This window comes from Artibeus jamaicensis, unplaced genomic scaffold, assembly GCF_021234435.1.
Source record: "Artibeus jamaicensis isolate MK-2021 breed Jamaican fruit bat unplaced genomic scaffold, CSHL_Jam_final scaffold_833, whole genome shotgun sequence".
Lineage (NCBI taxonomy): Eukaryota > Metazoa > Chordata > Mammalia > Chiroptera > Phyllostomidae > Artibeus > Artibeus jamaicensis.
The window spans coordinates 2,850,578-2,870,929 of NW_026522056.1; the positions used below are offsets into that span (position 1 = coordinate 2,850,578).

At 42.7% G+C, this 20,352-nt stretch overlaps 2 protein-coding genes across 8 annotated transcripts in view; one reads left to right on the plus strand and one right to left on the minus strand.

Moving 5' to 3' along the window:
• Positions 1-2,639, minus strand: part of DCUN1D2 (defective in cullin neddylation 1 domain containing 2) — a 39,312-nt gene extending 36,673 nt beyond the window's left edge. For 2 of the 6 annotated variants that reach the window (XM_053659977.1, XM_053659978.1), the window contains exon 1: positions 2,448-2,633. Coding sequence is in view for 4 of the 6 variants with exons in the window: in XM_053659973.1 (XP_053515948.1) it covers positions 2,448-2,450 (3 nt within the window). In the remaining 2 variants the exon portion in view is untranslated. Of the gene's footprint in view, positions 1-2,447 lie in introns of all 6 variants that reach the window. The other 4 variants (XM_053659973.1, XM_053659976.1, XM_053659974.1 and 1 more) reach the window with 4 other exon arrangements.
• A 113-nt stretch (positions 2,640-2,752) lies between these two features.
• Positions 2,753-20,352, plus strand: part of TMCO3 (transmembrane and coiled-coil domains 3) — a 51,909-nt gene continuing 34,309 nt past the window's right edge. The window contains exons 1-7 of one of the 2 annotated variants that reach the window (XM_053659955.1): positions 2,753-3,069; positions 6,054-6,142; positions 10,441-10,964; positions 11,840-12,019; positions 13,716-13,907; positions 15,392-15,520; positions 19,017-19,109. In XM_053659955.1, the coding sequence (XP_053515930.1) occupies positions 10,521-10,964; positions 11,840-12,019; positions 13,716-13,907; positions 15,392-15,520; positions 19,017-19,109 (1,038 nt within the window). In that variant the 5' untranslated portion in view covers positions 2,753-3,069; positions 6,054-6,142; positions 10,441-10,520. The remainder of the gene's footprint in view (positions 3,070-6,053; positions 6,143-10,440; positions 10,965-11,839; positions 12,020-13,715; positions 13,908-15,391; positions 15,521-19,016; positions 19,110-20,352) is intronic. The other variant, XM_053659954.1, reaches the window with a different exon arrangement.

A 20,352-nucleotide genomic window follows, 5' to 3' on the forward strand; every position in this document is an offset into this window, starting at 1 on the left:
TGATTAAAACAATCATCATTAAGGCAAGTCCAGAGACGGAGTTATATTTGTAAACTACAAGTTGTGATCTGTAAGAAAGGGAACTGGCATAAAGCTCTCTAGAAGGAAAAACCTCATAAATGAAAAAAATTATAGAGGAAAGAAGAAAGCTCTGGTCTATTTAGACAAGATGAAATCCATGTAAAATTAATAAAGGTCCATAAATTGGCAGGACCAGGGCCTAGCCTTCAGCTCTGATGGCCTTCCCTGAGACTTACCATGCCAAGACAATTAAATTATTAATGGTAGCTTTTAAGGGGTGAGGGGGAAGGGCATATTCTGTGTTTCATTGTTTTACTCTGTTAAAGTGTACAAAGTCACTGAAACAAAAATCTGGATAATCCAGGAGAAAAATACAACAAAATCTGTAACCTATGGAAAAAGTCTCAAATATTTTAACAGTGACCTTATTAAAGTTGCTTACATAATCTGGGCACCAAGACCGTGCATAAAATGAAAAAACAGTGATTCTTACAATGCCACTCCAATTAATACAACAATCTTCTCTTAGGGTCAACTTACCAGGGGCTGCTAGGGCATCCATAATTACCAAATTAATTATATAAACTTGGTCACTGTGACTCTATTTCAGGTGGGGGTGGGGTGGTAGTGGTGTTAAATTCAAGTGTTTCCTTTCACGCTCTTGGATCTCCAACCTCTGCAGTGGTTGCAGTCCTCTTCCTCAAGTTAAGCTCCTGCCCGCCAAGCCCCTTCTCCTGGAGAGCTGGAGAGGGGGGTCTCTGCCTGCTGAGGTGGGCACATCCTGCCTGGGCGGTGCAGCTGCCCCACTAAGGCATCGAGTGCCTTGTGGCTGCACTGCTGGTTTCTATGACCACTCTCTCTAACCTTGTTTCTCTGACATGCTCTTCCTCATCTCCTTCTTGGCAAATCTTCCCACCCTGAAGTTTTGTCCTCGGGCCTCTACTCTTTCCCCTACACATTCCTCCTGGCCCCTCTCACTGGCCTCCCAGTACCATTAGGACAAAGACTAATATTTTCTTCCTGGACCCTAGAAGACTGCACAATCTGGTTCCAGTCCCCTTACAAACTTCCTACTGTGTCACTTTCCCCCAGCTCTCTGTTTGCAGACAGGCAGTTTTCCGATGACTGGAGCATGCCATCTCCTACTACCTACTCTGTTCTTTCCACCTGGAGTACTGCGCACACCTGGCTGCCCCTCCCACCTCACTCATTCTTGAGAGTTCAGTTCACATGTATTACTTTGGCTAAGCCTTCATTCCCTCAGCATCTGACACCATGCACCCCACCACCTGGGTTCCTGGAACCTGTGCCACTACCCAGCACTTATCACAACTGTAATAAAATAGTTGTGTGTTTAGTGCTTGTCTCTCCTGCTAGGACATAAACTCCATGAATACTTCCAGCATCTTGCACACTACCTTCCTCGCACAGAGAAACATCTGAATTTACTGAATGAATGATGAAACCCATCAACAACATGGTTTCCACTACATTTCAAAGTACTTGCACATTCCCCAAAAAGTCTTTTCTGAGGTCCAGATCTATATCTCCTACCAACTATATGATCCCTCTATTTCCCCCTCATTACTATATCGTCTTCCAACACAAATCTGCTCTTCCCTCTATACTCCCCATTTTGGTTAATAACATCACCATCTGCTCAGATGTCCATGCCAGAAACTGCTGAGTCCTTTCTTTCCTTTAGTCTCCCTTTCTGAATAGTTCTGTAACTCTCACCCCTCCCTCCCATCCTCCCTTTTCCTGCAGACAATCTTTGGCTCAAGTCCTTCTTCTTCCTCAAATTATTGCAACAGTTTCCTAGCTGGTCTCCCTGCAATCCTGACCCCTTCTGATCAAATTCCTATTCTCTTTGCAAAAGGCTTTTTTTACAAAATACAAACATGATCAACTCACACACAACCACACTTCTTAAAAACCATCTTTGGTTCCCGTTACATTCTAGATAAACTCAACCAACACTCAGCATCCAATACAAGGCCCTGCTTGTGTAGTCCTGCCATAGTGGACTCTGAACTCCACGTTCCAGACACACTGAATTACTGGCAATTCTCAAAGACACTATCTTGTCAATTTCACCTCTGACAGGATGCTGCGTAGGCTCCAAACGTCCCTCCCTTCTAGTTCACCCTGCTGCTCTTGTTTTGGTGGAGAACTGGTCAGTCTCCACGCTTGCTTGCCCTATGCCTCCATCCCGTCAAACCTTAGCGCTGCACTTGGGTCACCGCGCAGGTCTCACCCAGGGCCATCTAGGTTCCCACCTGCGTGCCTCTCCACCTACAGCAGTGCCCACAGCGAATAACGGCGGGCCGCGACCCCAGCGCTCCGGTGACCTTCGCGCCCCGCGCTACCCGGCTCCGGCCCTGGCCCGAGGGGTAGGGTGGAAGGCGAAACCACCGGCCACCTACCATTCTCCCCGTTGCTCCGTGCTTCTCACTGGCCCAGCCGTCTGCGCAGGAGTCCCGGCCACCTCCCGTTCTGCTCCAGCCACTGGGTCCTAGTCCTTGCTCCTGGGACACTCGCCCTGGGAGGGGCCCAGGGGAGGGGCGCTAGGGAGACGCTCAGGGGAGGCGGGGACAGGTCCTGTCTACAGAACTGCAACTCCCGGCGTGCCCCGATTCCCCCCGGGAGCGTCCTGACCCAGGCCCCGCCCCTCTTCACGGCCAACGCACCAGCGCCCCTCCCCGCCCCCGCCCCCGACTGCGATTTTCACAGTGCTACCCAGGCCCTTGGCACCAGAGTTCCAGCTTTCTCCTACAAATCCCAACGAGCACCGCGCCACCCAGGAACGACGTAACCCTTGCCCACCCTCTTAAGGGGGCCGCTACTTGGCTGCGTCTGCCTAGACGGCATTTGGGAGAGGGGGTCGGGTGGCTCCGGTTGTCACCGTACCTCGCCCACTCCCTGTTTCTGCCCCAAGGGCGATCCCGTCGCCTGCGAAGGGATGCGGGACAGCCGCTTACCTGTCCGCCCTTGGCCTTCCGGTGCTGGAGAGCCGGACCCAGGACGCACGGTGTCCGGAATATTCCGGTGAGCGCTGTGCGGGGTTCGGGATAGAGGCGCGGAGCCTCTGGTCCTGCCCGTTCGGACCCTTGGGGCTCCCTCCCTGGAGTCTTCCCTTCCCGGGGCTTCCTTCTGGGCGGGGTGTACTCTTCCAGGAGGTCTCTCTTTTTCTCCTCTCAAACACGGGCCTTTCGGCTCCTAGAGCTCTGCCCTTCATCTGTGCTTCTGCGCTTCTCGCCCTGCAGTATGTGAGGATGATGGTTCAGGCTTTCTCGCAACTTCTCGTACAGACAGATGGACCTGGCAGTGGACCCCAGGATTGTTTAGGAGAGTGTGATGGGGCAGGGTTGCGAAGTACAGTCTTTATTGATAAAGCTGGGGAAACCGCTGGAGTCGGCACTTAAACAGCTGGGTGGGTTTACAGACCTTCAGCCAGGATGCATTCTAAGTTAGGTATCAAGGTCTTGTTACTATAACCAAATAAACAGGGTCCCACAGAAGACCTGTCGCCTTCTGCGGACTGCCTGTTTTTGGCCATCTCCCAGAAAAGACAGGGAGACCCATCTCATCTTCACGCACCATACACCGGGAGGTGCCAGTGTGGATCCCTTACTCCTTCCCCAAAAGGACTCTTCGTTGCAGTTCCTTTCTTATTCCCCTTCGTCTGCTTTCCTGCTTTAAAGAAAGAACAAATGCAGGTCACTGACCTCCAACCTTTTTCGTAGGCCCTGTGTCTTAGTTCTTTTGGAGTCTTACCAAATACCACCTGAATAAATGTAATGGCTGTTTTTTTAAATTGTATTATTATTTTATTACTATTTTTTAAATTTTTTATTTACTTATTTTTCAAATACAGTTTTCTGTTTATTTCTCCCATCCCAGCCCCCCCCCCGCCCTGTACTCCCCACCTCCCTCCCATTTCCACCCCACTTAGTTCTTGTCCTTGTGGCCTTCATACTTGTTCCTCCAAATCCCTCCCCCTTTTCCCCCTTAATTTCCATTCCCTCTCCCCTCTGGTCACTGTCCCCTTGTTCTCTATTTCAGTGTCTTTGTTTTTATTCTGCTTACTTGTTTGTTTTGTTGTTTAGCTTCCTGTTAAAGGTGAGATCATATGGTATTTGTCTTTCAACACCTGGCCTATTTCACTCAGCATAATGCTTTCCAGTTTCATCCATGTTGTTGCAAAGGGTAGGAGCTCCTTCTTTCTCTCTGCTGCATAGAATTCCATTGTGTATATGTACCACAATTTTTTGATCCATTCATTTACTGACGGGCACCTAGGTTGCTTCCAGCTCTTGGCTATTGTAAATTGTGCTGCTATGAACATTGTGGTGCATAGGTTCTTTGAAATTGATGTTTTAGGATTCTTGGGGTATAATCCTAGCAGTGGAATTGCTGGGTCAAAAGGCAGGTCGATTTTTATTTTTCTGAGAAAATTCCATACTATTTTCCATAATGGTTGTACCAGTCTGCAATCCCACCAACAGTGCACTAGGGTCCCCTTTTCCCCACAACCTCTCCAACATTTGTTGTTTGTTGCTTTGTTTATGATAGCCATCCTGACCGGCGTAAAGTGGTATCTCGTTGTGGTTTTAATTTGCATCTCTCTGATGGCTAGTGATATTGAACATCTTTTCATGTGTCTCTGGATCCTCTGTATGTCCTCCTTGGTGAAGTGTCTGTTCAAGTCCTTTGCCCATTTTTTAATTGGGTTGGGTGTCTTCTTAGAGTGGAGTCGTGTAAGTTCTTTGTATATTTTGGAGATTAAACCTTTGTCTGTGGTATCGTTGGCAAATATGTTTTCCCATACAGTTGGTTGTCTTGCTAATTTAATACTGTTTTCTTTAGCCATGCAGAAGCTTTTTATTTTGATGAGATCCCATTTGTTTATTCTTTCCTTTGTATTCCTTGCTCTAGGGGACATATCAGTAAAAATGTTGCTGCGTGAAATATCTGAGATTTTCCTGCCAATGTTCTCCTCTAGCACTTTAATGGTTTCACAGCTTATATTTAAGTCTTTTATCCACCTTGAATTTATTTTGGTGTATGGTGTAAGTCGGTGCTCAAGTTTCATTTTTTTGCATGTAGCTGTCCAGTTCTCCCAACACCATTTGTTGAAGAGGCTATCTTTACTCCATTTTATGTTACTGCCCCCTTTGTCAAATATTAATTGACTGTAGAGAGTTGGGTTGATTTCTGGGCTCTCTGTTCTGCTCCATTGATCTATGTGCCTGTTTTTATGCCAGTACCAGGCTGTTTTGATTACAGTGGCCTTGTAATACAATTTGATATCAGGTATTGTGATTCCTCCTACTTTGTTCTTCTTCCTCAAAATAGCAGCTGCTATTCGGGCTCGTTTATGGCTCCATATAAAGTTTTGGTAATGGCTGTTTTAAACACCCCTTTGGATCACCAGCTCTGACGTTCACATATTATTAGATCGTATAATGATCTAGGTATAAGGTAGCTCAGCATTTTCATATTTATACATTTTTCTGATGTATAAATATGGATCAGAGTATCTTAGTGGTTCCACATTTCTCTTGTAATGTTAACTTTTTAAAAAGTAGTGTCTCAGTGATTGGATTCCTCAATGAAATATTTGTTTTTTGTAGAATTCAATTAACAATGAAACATCTTAAACATCTTTAATGTCTATAAGAATTTTCTTTCCTCCTGTCTTCCTTTCTTGCATTCTCCAATTCTTTTGCTAATTAGATATGAATAAGCATAAATTGTATTTATAGGATAGTAAGTGCTTTAGTTTTTAATTAATATACTCTACATCATTAAATTTTGTGAAAACTTAAAATATGCTTGTTAAGATAAATCCTCCACAGATTAGACTGAGGTAGATTATTTCTGTTGGGGGATTTCCTCACTAGACCATTCCATTAGCTCCTCCTTTTGTTGCCTGTTAAATTATTGTTTTTTGTTGAATCTGGGTATCACAAAGAAATTCTAATTTTCAACCATTCAATAGAAATAATCCTTATATTTTCATTTCTCAGAGGAAGCTAAATAACTGGTACTGGACTTCCCTGTTCTTGCCACACCCACACAGCTTGCCCGGATTTCCTGCACACAGCGCAAGCTCCAGGTCAGCGCCCCCACACCTGGGGTCCAGGTTCAGCCGGGTGAATGGGGCAGGCATCTGGCTTGAGTTGTCTGGCAGGCGAAGGTGTTAGGTGCTCTGTGGGACCCTGTTTATTTGATTGGCTACAGCAACAAGACCTTGGCACCTAAGTTAGAAAGCACCTTGGCTGAAGGTTTGTAAACCCACCCAGCTGTGTGCCTGGTGACTTGGGCGGCTTCCCCAGCTTTACTGACAAAGTCAGCGCCCAGCCCAGGCGGCCTCAGCCAGGCACACGGTGGCTGCTGCGCTGGTGCAGCGAATAAACTGCTGTAGATTCTTCCTCAGCGGTTTGGTCTGGTAACCATGAGGCCGTGGGTCTGGACGGTCCTGAGGAAGAGGTGAAGGGGGGGTCCTGTGGCTGCATGGGAGCAGGAGGCTGGGCGGCAGAGCTGCAAGGTTTTCAGGTTTGAGTCCATTATAAATAATTGAAAAAAAGAGTAGCTGCTTCAGTTCTCCACCGAACTTCCCTTTTACTGAAGTGACTCCTTAACCCTCGTGCCCTGGGCTCTGTGCGGCCTGGCAGCAGACGCCTGAGGAGGTAGTCACGGCCCCTGCAGTCAGGGTGGGGCTCCCAGTTAGTTAGAGGCGTGCGGGAGAAGTCTTCAACGCCAGTGACTTGGCCTGAAAAAGCCGGCTCTCAGAGTACAGCATTGTGCCCTCCCTGCTTTTGAGCTTCTCATCCACTAAATGATAATGTGACATTTCTGAATGGCTAAAAATTCTCTGTAGAATAATAAGAGTGATGTGATTATTTGTAAAATGACAGTGAATTAAAAGTAGTAGAAGATTTTTTTGAATAGGCTTAATGGTGATCCCATTTGCCCTCTTATTTCTAAATCTATTGAGACATTTTATTATAAATATTTTTCTTCTTAATCAAATAATCTCATCAGTTTCAAAATAAGTTTTGAGATTCCTACTCTGAATTTATAAAAACCCATTTGAAATTTGGTAAGTCGAAGAGATATATTTTAATTCATGTTGAAAAAGAAAATTTTTCAAGTAGAAACTCTGGGGGAGCGGTTGTGCTTAAAGCATTGATTTTGCTGTTGCTTGAAGTGAAAAGTAACTTTGGGTTTCACTGTAGCTGAACCAGCCTGAGAACCTTTGGCTCTGTTGTAGGACAGTTTCTAGTTTTTTGGATAAAAATAAGTCACCGCTCTGCAATGTAGATTGTGATCATTGCACGTAATAAAGATGAGAATAGAGCTGTGCTAGGTTAGTGGGAAACAGTAAACCTTTCCATAGAGTATTTAAAAGTTTATTTTGAGATGATTATAGATTCACATTCAGTTGTAAGAAATAAGGCAGAGAAATCCTGTACCAGTGGTGTCCAGCCTTTTAGCGTCTCCGGACCGCACTACAAGAAGAGTTGTCTTGGGCCACACATTAAATACACTGCAACACGTAATCACAAAAGCACTCTCATGATGTTTTAAGTAAATTTACGATTTTTTTGTTGGGCCGCATTCACAGCCAGCCTGGGGTGCAGGTTGGGTCCCCCCACTAGACCCTTCGCCCAGTCTTCCCCAGTGGTACCCTGGGGAAGGATGCCCCTTACACAGCAGAGCAGGAAATTACATCGCTACAGTCCACCCACCGTATTCAGATTGCACCAGAGTTTCCTGCATTTGTGTGTGTGTATGTCACAATCTGTAAAGTTACTATTGCACGTGTAGATTTGTGTGACCACACCAGTCAAGACACAGAACATTTCTGCCCCACAGGGTCCCTCCTACCACCTTGTAGTCACAGCCACCTCCTCAGCCTTCCTTGACAGCTGCAGTCTGTTCCCCAGCTCTGCGGTGTGTCGTTCCACGAACGCTGTGTGAATGGAATCGTGGTGTGTGTGACAGGCTCCCCTCACTCACCTGGAGACCGACTCCGGTTTGTATGTATCAGTAGTTCAAGACAGAGAAGCTTTAAGAATTCACTATAAAAACACAACACATCCAAAGTGTTTTTCAATAACAATATAAACAATATATAGTAATAACAACAAAATAACATGGAAACTAAAGATGTCTACTATTTACTCAAGACAAGGCATGTTACAATTTAGTAGTCCATAGGATTTGGTAGCCAAGTGTGAAGGAAAAATGAAATGAGTTTATAAAAAAAGAGTGGTTAGTATTTTAAGGGTCTATGAATAAGTTCAGTTTATGTTGATGATGTAAGCTTATTTTAATGGAGATAATGGTTTGACTACAACTATAGTTCTCAAAGGTTTCTTGTAAAAATTAATAGCTCCCTTGAGTATTATAGTTTAGAGGCACAGCTACTTACTTTCAGGGACTTGTTGGAGGAAGGAACCAGAAATGAACAAAGAGGCATTGTTGACATACAGACTGTGCAGTAGGTTATTTTTCTGAAGTTCGAAATCCATAAAATAATCACTTTGGTGGGGGAAATGGGAGGCATTGACGAAGCATCTGCAATTTCTGTCTTGGTTCTGAAATGTACCGAGAGTGTGAGCTTCTGAAGTAGCAATTCAGTTCTTCCTCTCTTTTGGAATAATAGAAGCTTAGCAATTAAATGAGTCATTAAAATAACAGAACTACATTGCTAGGTATTACTGTGATTGGTTAACCAATTATTTATTTTTAAGGTGGGAACATTTACTTAAAGTTGTATTAAAACTAAAGCAACAAGTTCTCATTTATCCTACCTTATTAAGAATAGAGCTGTGCTAGGTAAGTGAATTCTTGTAACTTTAGGAGCCAAAGTATCTAAAAATGTATTGAAATTGAACAGTTTCCTGGCCTTTTAACCGGAGCACAGTCTTTTCTTGGTGACCTTTGATTGTCATTCTCAACATTGGTGGCTCTTCTGGCCTCCAAAGTAGTAATTTTAGGATCTGCTGGGGTGCATGGCACAGCTCGGCCCAGGCTGCCAGTCTTGGCTGACTTCTTGTATTTCTTTTTCCTGGGCTCTGTTTTGTCTTCTCTCTCACTTGGCTGTCATTTCTTGGTTTGGTCAGAATTCTCTCTCTAGAAATGCCACACTTTTATTTTTGCTGCATGTAATCTGCTTTGTTTGGGAAATCAGATTAAATTGATTAGAATTGGGATTATCAGTGAAATTAAATTATAAATAAATATTTTAGTAACCAGATCCCCAGGTAGGGGAAATATTGCTATATTTGATAGTTGAGTAAGAATTCTTGACATGATCATCCACTGCATGCTGCCATTAAGAATGATTAGATGATGTATTGAATGTTTTGTTTCCTATAAACTAGAAGTGCTGTGGAAAATCATGTTTTCTTTTTTGGCCTACCTGCTTGTGCCCAGCGAGCTCCTAGCCGCCAGGTTCGGTGCATGTTTTTTAGAGCGTATCTTACTGGCCTCTCTCACATTTGTGACTTTTCTTCTGTAGTCCATTTTCCTGCCTCTCAGGTCATTCTTTCTCAGTGACGTTGCTGCCACAGCTGCCTCCCGCTCCGCTCCGTGGTAACGCTCTCCTCTGGGCGACATAGCCCTGCCCTCTGCCTGTAACAGTCTGGAGTCTGGTCACCACAGTGACAGTCCTTCTGCTGCCCATCCCAAGGCCTTCAGCCCGTCACGTCCACGGCCGTGTCTGGGCTTCAGTTGCCCGGATAAGTTCATGCGTGCTGCTTGAGGCCTTCCTAGAGAGGGAAAGAGACGGAGCCTGAGATTGCATGGCTGAAAATGTCTGAAAGATTTTAAAGCCCTAGGATCCAGATGTGATCATATGTGGAGATTGTTTTCTGTCTTTGCTACCTTATGGGCCCTTAACTATAGACCGACTCTGGAAATTTAGTGAAATTCCAGATGATTTTGGAAAGCAAACAGTATGACAAATTAGCTGTTAGTACCTCAAAAACCATTTATGGAATGATTTGGAGCATGTTTCACTGATCTGTGAATTTTCTGGCCTTTGATACATGGATCCTCTTAATAGAATTGATTTTGTCTTTTGTACTTCATAGATATAGTAGATGCGTGAGGCTAAGTTTTTCTTGAAAAATATTTCCTTTAAGTTCAAATATAGCCTTTAGTCTCACGTCTTACCAGGCACATACTTTAACATTCAGTATTTGATTGACTGCCAGTCTTGGCGCAATAAATAGGTGCAATAAGTAGGTGCAATAAATAGTTCGGGTATTAATATTAATATAGAAAAATACCATTTTCTTCAGAACAGCAATAGTTTTCTGGGTGTAACTATTTAAATCGTAATGATTTCAATCATAATGAATCATCATTCAACTATATGTGACAATGAACCTTTTTTTCCAGCTGAAAATGTTTATCTAAAATGCAAGCTCAGCTTAGCAGAAATTTTTGGACTGCCTTGCCCTGTCCTCTAAAAGTGGATCATGAAGGTACTGCAAAAAAATTACTTCTGGTTGTTGCTCTCATTGCTTCATTTGCTAGTGAATGGCGCAGAACACGAAGAGGTAGCGAAACATGCCATCAAGTTGCACCGCGGCAAAGGGGCGACTGTCTCACACAGGAAGCAGTGGGTCCTAGATGGGTGCAGAAGGCTCTCCGGCCTTCTTCGCCAAAAGGCTGTGGTTCTTAACAAACTGAAAAATGCAATCAGAGCAGTGGAAAAAGACGTTGGCCTGTCGGATGAGGAGAAGCTGTTTCAGGTGCACACATTCGAAATTTTCCAAAAGGAGCTGAATGAGAGTGAAAATTCAGTCTTCCAGGCCATCTATGGACTCCAAAGAGCCCTGCAGGGGGATTACAAAGATGTGGTGAACATGAAAGAGAGCAGCAGGCAGCGCCTGGAGGCCCTGAGAGAGGCTGCCATAAAGGTTGGTCATCTCACACCTGGGGCTCGAAAGTAGGGGGAGAGGACGGGCAGGTGTGCGGGTGCGTCAGCAGGTGGGGTCCGTTAGCGGCGTCCGTTCACAGTCCTCAGACCCACAGGGAGAACCTCTAATGCGTAGGTGCAGCCTTTCCTTTTGCATAATATCTTAGTGTAGTTACATTTTATCACTTCTAGAAGTCATTCTCTAATGCTTTTCTGTATTGTAAAATACCTGGGTTATTAAAATAGTTACTGAAGTTATCCCAATAAACCGATGTAGAAATAAATATATTTGTAACTGCAATCAACATTTTGAGTTTGTAACAAGAATTACTTTCTGTGTGAATGTTGACTTGCTTCAATGTCCTTACTGAAAACAAAAGTATTAAAATTGGTTTTAAACAAGTACATGGACGCATTTGAATTAAGGATTTTGATGAAGTGTACTTTTAAAATGAGAATAAACTATTACCATATCAGGTGTGATATTATTTATTTAACTTTTAAAGCCATCATTTAGAGTGCCAGGCACTTTAAATATATAAAATAAAACTTGTCTTCATAGAAAGGTTATGGTATTTTACATAGCTTAAAAAGTAGAGGCTAGAGACTTACTAAACTTTCCTACCAAAGTATGGCACTTTGGGTATAAATATACCCCTACGCCACATACCAATGATCCAGTCGACAGTGGACTAAATACTTGATGGTGGTCCTTGACTCTTCCTAATTGACTAGAGCTAGAATTATTCATTTAGGAGCAGGGGTATTGGACAGAGAGTGTACTGGTTGGTGTGGTTGGGCCCGGTACCTAAATGGAAGTGATATTCTGGTTTATTTTTTAATAAACTCCACTCTTTATTTCTTTTACATGAATAGGAAGAGACAGAATATGTGGAACTTCTGGCAGCAGAAAAACATCAAGTTGAAGCCCTGAAAAATATGCAACATCAAAACAAAAGTTTATCCATGCTTGATGAAATTCTTGAAGATGTCAGAAAGGCAGCCGATCGTTTAGAGGAGGAAATAGAAGAGCATGCTTTTGATGACAATAAATCAGTAAGTAGCCTTCCAGGACAAGTTCATCTTTACCTGTGGAGCTACTTATTGAAAGCATGTGTTGTTGAAATTGTTTACATATGTATTTTAGTGTAGTTTCAAAACAAAGACAAAACTAAACACCTCTGTGCCATAAAAATAATTTGACTCGCTCTCCCAGAAGTATACTCGTCATCCCGTGTTTTCTCCTCATGGTTTGTCAGTCCCCTTTAGTGGGTCATCTTTCTCTCCCAGCTATGCCCTCGGGAGGGCTGGGACTCTGGTTTCAAGAGGCTTGGTCCGCGGACAGCTGGGTTTCCGTGCTGATCGGACAGGAGCCATACCCTCCTTCTGGGAGATGACCTTCATACCTGAAGCAGGATTCCGGACTGTTCACGGGTCCGTGATCAGTATTCTTTTTGGAAGAAATGAGATTAGTGCTGAAAATTGGGAGTCTCGGAACGGACTCAGAAATGGGTTCGGTAATAAGAACAGATTAGAGCGAGATCAGGTGAGAGAGGAGGGAGAACGAAAATTGAATGAAAGGAATGGGGTGTTTTTAAAATTTCCTAATGATGGATGGAGGACAGCTCCTAAGTATTTCAAGGGCTCTGAATTTTTGGAAGAGTATGTGCCGTTGGAAGTCAAACAGTTGTGCCCTTCATTCGCCGCTCCCTGGACACTTCTGTAGTTCTAGGGCATCAGGGGTACAGGGGCTGTTCCCCCACCAAACAGCCTGTGGTTCTCTGTGATGCTGGCCAGTTGTCCAACAGCTCAGTGCAGTTCTGGGTCTGCCTGGGGCTAGCGCAGACCCCGCAGGTAAGGGCTCAGTCCAGGACTGTCCCCTCCATGTAAGACACCAGTCCCAAGTCCAAGGTTGTCACCCTGGAGGGTCCCACAGCTTCTCTCCTTGGGCTCCATGATGTGATAGAGCGGCTCACAGACCTCAGGAAAGCAGGTTACTTTCTAGAATGCCAGTTAAGGGACGCAGCTGGGGAGAGCCAGGTGGGAGTCATACGTGGGGCAAGGTGAGGAACAGCCATAGGGCTCCCGTGCCCTCTGTGAACCCCCTGCCTGAAGGGTTTTCATAGAAGCTTCATAATGTGGGTTTGTGATTAACTCAGTCTCCAGCTTGTTTCCCCTCCTGCAGGCTTGGGTGGGGCTGAAAGGCCAGCCCTCTGGTCACAGGCACAGTCCCTCCGATGGGCCAGTCCCATCCCGTGGTTATCTCAGGGCTGCCCAAAACCACCTCACAAATACAAACTCCGGTGAGGTGGCCAAGGGCTTCCTACTGATAATAAGATGCTTCTTCCACCTCTGTCGCTCTAGTTCAGGAACCAAGGACAAAAGACCAAATGTAACAAAAGATGTTCCCATTGCTCAGAATCATAGGAAATTGCATGGGTTTTGGGAGTTGTGAGCCAGAAAAGGGAGTGAAGAGCAAATATATATTTATTAATATACATCACAGTGTCACACTCTGAATTAGGTAAGTTAGTTATTTAGAAGTAATAGAAATTTTAAACACCACCTTCCTTAAAATCACTTTTTTAATTGAAAAATAATTTTAAATTTATGCTAACAAATATTTATTGAACTTTCCTCACACTTGACAGAACACTAAAAACATTCCTGTCTTCTTCTGTATGGAATTTACTCTTTAAAACTTGAAAACATTTGATTGGTTTTAATTATGTAATATTGGTTATTCTTGTAGGTCAAAGGGGTCAATTTTGAGGCCGTTCTGCGGGTGGAGGAAGAAGAGGCCAATTCCAAGCAAAATCTCACAAAACGGGAAGTGGAGGATGACTTAGGCCTCAGCATGCTGATCGACTCGCAGAACAACCAGTACATTTTGACCAAGCCCAGAGACGCAACCATCCCACGTGCAGATCACCACTTCATAAAGGTAGTCCGTGCGCTCGCGGTCCTCTCGGAACCGCGCGCGGGGCTCCCTTCCCTCTAACTGCCCTGCCCGGCTCCTGGTGTACCTGTCAAGTCAGATCGAGCTGCATCTCCTGAACGTGGTGTTAGCTCACGTTATGAGCTAACGTGAAGGCTGTTATGCAGCCTTCCTCCTAACAGATTCTACCAGACTTCCCTATACTTTCTGTGACTGAAAACATTGTCTCTTAATTTTTCGTCTTTTCCCCGTAAGAATAAAGCATTTTAATATTTACAGTGAAAATTAATTTTGCTTTTGAGAGTTTGGAGCACTTTTTGAGTTATACGATGGAATTAAACCTTCAGCTATCTCAAACTATTTTCACTAAAATAAAATGTTCTCACGAGGCAGAGACGCTTTGGCTGAGGGCCGTGGGCTGGGTGCAGCGTGAGCACGGTCTCCTTCAGCGGTAACTGGCATTCCAGACTGACTTGGCTGCAGATCTGTGGACTCTAAGGAAACCATTCTAGTATGGGGATGGAAAATTATTTAAAACCTTGAAGTTGTTGGTAATGTGGTTCAAGGTCACTGTTTGGATGTGGATGGAAATGAGGAATGGACTGTGAGTGACAGGGTCCAGCCCACTTAGGGAAGGCTGGCGGGTTCCAGAAAATCGTCAGGTCTCTAACAGAGCTCTCTGACACTGGGATTTTGCAGGAGGAGAAACTCAGGGAACCCCCTCTTAGAGTTGGCGCCAGCACAGACAGGCTGAGAGGGAGATGAGTGACCCTCGAGGGCGACTGTGAGGGGCTGGTCCCCATATTCTGGAATCAACAGATAAAGATCAGCAGATGAATTGCCTTCCTTAGTTACCGCTGGCATGGCCCCCGGGAGAGGCTGATTCTGCAAAATGAACACATTAATGCCCTCCAAATGGGTGGGGTCTCCACTGTAGGTTACTCTCTCTTTTTTTTTCACCTTTGTAATTAATACATGACTTCTGGGGAAATATTTTGAGACTATGTGAATATCCTGCCCTTTATCAAACTCTGACCAGCAGTTTTAGCACCCATGATGAGTCTTGCCTGCATCAATCATGACTGTGGCACTTATATTGACTTTGTGTGGAGGGCAAACCAGTGTAGAAGGTAAGAAGTTAAACTAGGTTCCCAGCTCCAGATTCCCCAGAGCAGACAGCTAAATGCAGTCCGAGTGCTCAGAGTTCTTAGCCTGCTGTCATGGGGATTAAGCAAAATAGACAAAGTTTGCTAAATTTGGCAGACCCTTAGGAGCTAACTTCATCTACTCCCAGATACTTTCTGAGTGTTCTCAGCTTCTCTGTGGTACCCAGTAGTAGTAAAAATTCCCTTCCTTCATTTCACTGTGTGTTCTTTATTCCCACTCAGGGAAATCAGGGTGCTGTCCTATCCTGCTTTTTTCATTGACCAACTCTTTCTTGCCAACTATTATCTTAAATTTCTGTGTTTCTTGGTTTTTTCTTGTGTTAGGACATTGTTACCATAGGAATGTTGTCTTTGCCTTGTGGCTGGCTCTGCACAACAATAGGATTGCCTACAATGTTTGGTTATATTATTTGTGGTGTACTGCTGGGGCCTTCGGGACTGAACAGTATTAAGGTAAGAACAAAACTTAATTATTTTAGTATCTCTAACAGAATACAAAAGAAACGTTCATGAAGACAAAAAAGTTTTAAACTTGAATTAATGAAGGTAAAAATTTCTTATAAACCATTTTATTTATTTATTTTTGATTGTTTTATTGTTGTTCAATTACAGTTGTCTGTATTTTCTCCCCCCTCCAAACCCACCTCCCTCCCTTGCTTCCACCCTCCCACTTATAAACCATTTTTAAAAAGATGCCCTTTAAAGTTTCATAAGAAATCTCTAAGCTATAAGAAAGTCAGTTTATTCATTAATGAATGGGTGACTTGACTAGATATAATAACCCTGATCTTGTCTTTAAATTATATTAGTTTTAAAGATTCTATTTCCAAGTGATCTGATGGACTAGATTATTCAGAGACTGAAAGGAACTAAAAATACTGGATTAAATGTGTTTGTTAAAAAAAATCAGGCCCTGGCTGATGTAGCTCAGTGGATTGAGCACAGGCCTGCAAACCAAAGCATTGCCAGTTTGATTCCCAGTCAGGGCACATGCCTGGGTTGCAGGCCAGATCCCCAGTATGGGGTGTGCTACAGGCAACCACACATTGATGTTTCTCTCCCTCTCCTTCTCCCTCCCTTACCTGACAATAAATAAATAAAATCTTTAAAATTTGAAAAAAATTCTTAATACAATGAAAGACTAATAAAGTAGTGAGGGATTATCGAGCCTAAATTTAGGGTATTGTGAGAACCCCAAGAGACAGTGGGGCACTGGGGCTGCTTTGGTTGGAGGTTGTTTGCCAAACAAATTGAGGTGAGTTTCATTTTACACTGACAGCACTTTTTGACAGTAAGGAAGGGTTCCCAGCATTTTTTTGCCTTCAGAATTTCTCATTTAAATATACACAATTCAGACAAAACAGGAAAAGAATGCCAAGAATAATTGTCATGAGCCCACACAGAAGGAACAGTGTAGGATGATGGAGAAAGAAGCAGCAGAATTTTCAAGCCTCACTGAGGGTTTGAAGTTGGATACAATAGAAGGCAAAGAGCTGTGGATCGCACCACTTGCAGCCTTATTTCCTTATTGCTGATTAGCACACCTGTACCAGGTCAGGAGGCCCTCTGTGACTGCCCCGGACTGGAAAACAGCAGGAGGGGTGTGAAGAAAACATCACACCAAACTAAACAGTAGGCGAGGTTAGCCAGGGGAGAAGTGGGACTCAGCTGTTTCAGGCCAAAAGCCCAGAACCTCCCTGAGTGGTAGAATAGCTAATCAATGTGGGAGTGCCTCGTGGGCTGGGGGCTGGGCTCACCTCGGCAGGGTGGCCTGTGGGAAGAATGGTTTTAATTGAATTTTTGAGCAGGTAATGTTCACATGATTGAAAACACTAAACGCTGTAACTGAAAAATCTCTTTTTGTTCATGTCCATTCCCCCCAAGTCCAGAGTATTTGCAAGCAATAGCAAATACAGGTATTTTCTCAGTTTCTTTTATTTTCTTAACAGCAAAAGTAGCTCACAAGCAAAGAATTGAGGCTAAACGGCTAGGTAATAGATACAATTAGATACTATAAACATTGCAGTTTTTTTTTTATCTTCACCCAAGGACTTGCCTGTTGATTTTAGACATGGGAAGGAAGGAGAAAGGGAGAGAAACCCTGATCAGTTGCCTCTTGCATGCACTGAACCTGCAATCCAGGCATGTGTCCTGACTGGGAATTGAACTTTCACTCTTTCAGTTCACAGGACAGTGCTCCAACCAACTGAGCCACACCAGGCAGGGCTAAATATTATAATTCTTAATACACCAGCTATACATGAAAAAATAATGTAATTACAGATGATCAATATAAGAACGCAAGGACAAAAATGGGAGGGAGGTAATGGAGGAAGTGTAACTGTACCAGAATATTTATCTTTTTCCAGGAGGAAGTTGATAGGCTTTTATTTATTGAGTTGAGAAGTGTAGGTTTAAATATGTTACTTTGGAGTCATAGGTTACAGCCTGATTTTTTTAAAGGGAAGAAAAGTAAAAGAAAAAAATAAAAGCAGTAAGGAAGCATAAAAACCAGAAGACGTAAAATAAAAGAAGTAAGAACAATATTTCTTATAATGATAAATGTAAATGGAATAAACCTTTCTATTAAGAGATACAGGTTTGCAGATGGTATGGGAGGAGTACAATAAAGATTAAGTAAAAATAAAGCAACTAAGAAAAGTTGAGAGTGAAAGGAGAAAAGGTGCAGTAAAAAGAGGGCAGGATTCGTAATGTTCGTAGCTGACAAACCAAGTAAGTGTGCTGGGGTCAGGACAGCAAGATGCACCGGAGCCTGTGTTTTATTTTCAGACGTTCAGGGAACATTTAAGACAATTGAACGGTTAGTGGCCACAATGGGAACCTCAACTGCAAATAATATAAATAATACCAAATACAGTAGTATAAAAAAATTCTCTACAGTAGTGTAATAACATTAAAAATAAATAGTAAATGCCACAAAGAGATCACACCTCACCCCTGTCAGAATGGCTATCACCGATAAATCAACAAACAACAAGTGTTAGTGAGGATGTGGAGAAAAGGGGACCCTAGTGCACTGCTGGTGGGAATGCAGACTGGTGCAGTCACTGTGGAAAGCAGTATGGAGTTTCCTCAAAAAATTCAAAATGAAACTGCCTCACAATCCAGTGATTCCACCTCTGGGAATACATCTGAAGAAACCTCAAAAACGAATTTAAAAGACTATGTGCAGCCTACACTCACTGCAGCATTATTTACAATAGCCAAGATTTGGAGGCAGCCCAAGTTCTGAGTAGATGAGTGGCTGAAAAAGCTGCAAAGGCATGGATGGACCTGGATGGAGAGAGTATCATGTCAGCCAAGTGAAACAAGCCAGTCAGAGAAAGACAAGTGCCATATGATTTCACTTATATATAGAATCTAATGAACAGAATAAACTACGAAACAAAATAAATAGCAAACAAAGGACCAAAGGAAATAGAGAACACAAGAGCATTGTACGTCAAGACCTGTGGAATGTGACCAGATGTGGTACTCAGGAAAAGGTGACACAGCTGGTCACACGGAAACACAGATGGGGGTGACCCAGATGGGGGAAACACAGATGGGGGTGAATTCTAAATTAATTCATCACTACGCTCAGGTTTACTGCCTCTGTATCGCCCAAACAAAGCTAAAGAAAGGAACTGATGAAGATGACAGAGCACCATTAATGACCTTGAGAACAGGTGAATTCATGAGCTAGTTCTTAGAAAATAAAACAGCTATTTCTCCAGTTAAGAAAAAAAGAAAAAAAAACAACTATAATCAGGAAATCCAGATTATCTCAGATATAGAGGAAATTCAAAGAATTACTTGTTTTAAAAATACACTGTGCTTTTTGGGGGATAGTTCCGCTGAGTATGTTAGTACAGGATTGTTCAGTTAAGTGTACCGCATATGTCAAGTATATGAAATTACATGGTTTTAAAATTCTCTTGTTTTTCAGTCTATTGTACAAGTGGAGACATTAGGAGAATTTGGTGTGTTCTTTACTCTTTTTCTTGTTGGCTTAGAGTTCTCCCCAGAAAAGCTGAGAAAGGTAAGGACATCAGTCTGTGTTATTGCCCCAAGTTAACAGAGAATGGCTTTGGTGTATTTATTTTAACATTTGTTCACACTCAGCTATCAAATTAAGTATTTTCAGAATACAATATAATGTTTTAGTTTGATATTAATTTTGGAACATATATTTTAAAAGATTAAAAATGTTACAAAAAGTGAAAATTCAGTGAATAAATGGAATTAGCTTTCACATGGCTAATTCCAGGGAAGGTCTGAGAAATTATATGCTTGAACTTTAAAATATGGGTCCCTCCAAGAAGGTCCAAACTTGTTAGAGGCTGAAATATCATAGGTATTGAATATTCAGTGTATTACTCTGGAAAAAATTTACTAATCCTAAATAAGTAGTAGATTTTTGTTTTATTGTTCTGTCAGTGTTAAATGAAAATATTTGAAAGATTAATAACAGGACCATGTATTTGAATAGATATTAAAATAAGGGCAGCAACAGTTGCCTTATATAAATTTGTTTGCTTTTAGTATTATTACTTTGAATGTTGAAGTATTCCAGGATAGAAATGGAGTTGAGTTGGAAGAAACATACCACAGAAGAGCAAAATAGCAGATTAACAAGCTGGTGGGGAGGAGAGGAAAATAAAAAGAATGCTACTGGTTACAAAAAAAATGTCAGTTAAAACCAGGTACCATTTGCCCACCAGTGTTAGCTAGAATGCTAGAGTCACCTGAGCACAGGTTTTAGATGACTATAAGGGGTAATAAATACGCATTCTTGCGCCAGGTTAATGACAGTTACAACTGGAATTCCCTTTTTGGAGAGCAGTCTAGCTGTTTGACGTAAGAGCCTTAATCTGTTCATCTCTTTTAACCTAATAGTTCTACTCCTGGGTTTCTGTCCAAAGGAAAGAATCAAATATAAGTTTTTTTTAAAAAATTAACCAACAAAAGGTTTTCAGCTCCTCATTATAGCATTTTTATAAAAGATCAGAAGCAACCTGAGTAATGGTTAAACTATGATATAACTACTTGATGGAATATTATGCAGCCATTAAAAATATAAGAACATGTAGTAACAGACTAATATGTTAAAATGCTAAACTTTAAAAGAAAAAAATAAGCGTATAGCATAACCATGGCAATCGCAAAGGAGCCCAACGCACAGGAAAAAGCAGCAGGAAATCATGTACCGAGTAACCATGGACGGCTTCCTTTTCCCTTCTCCGTAGTTTGCATATTTTCTGTAACAACCCATGTGTACTTCT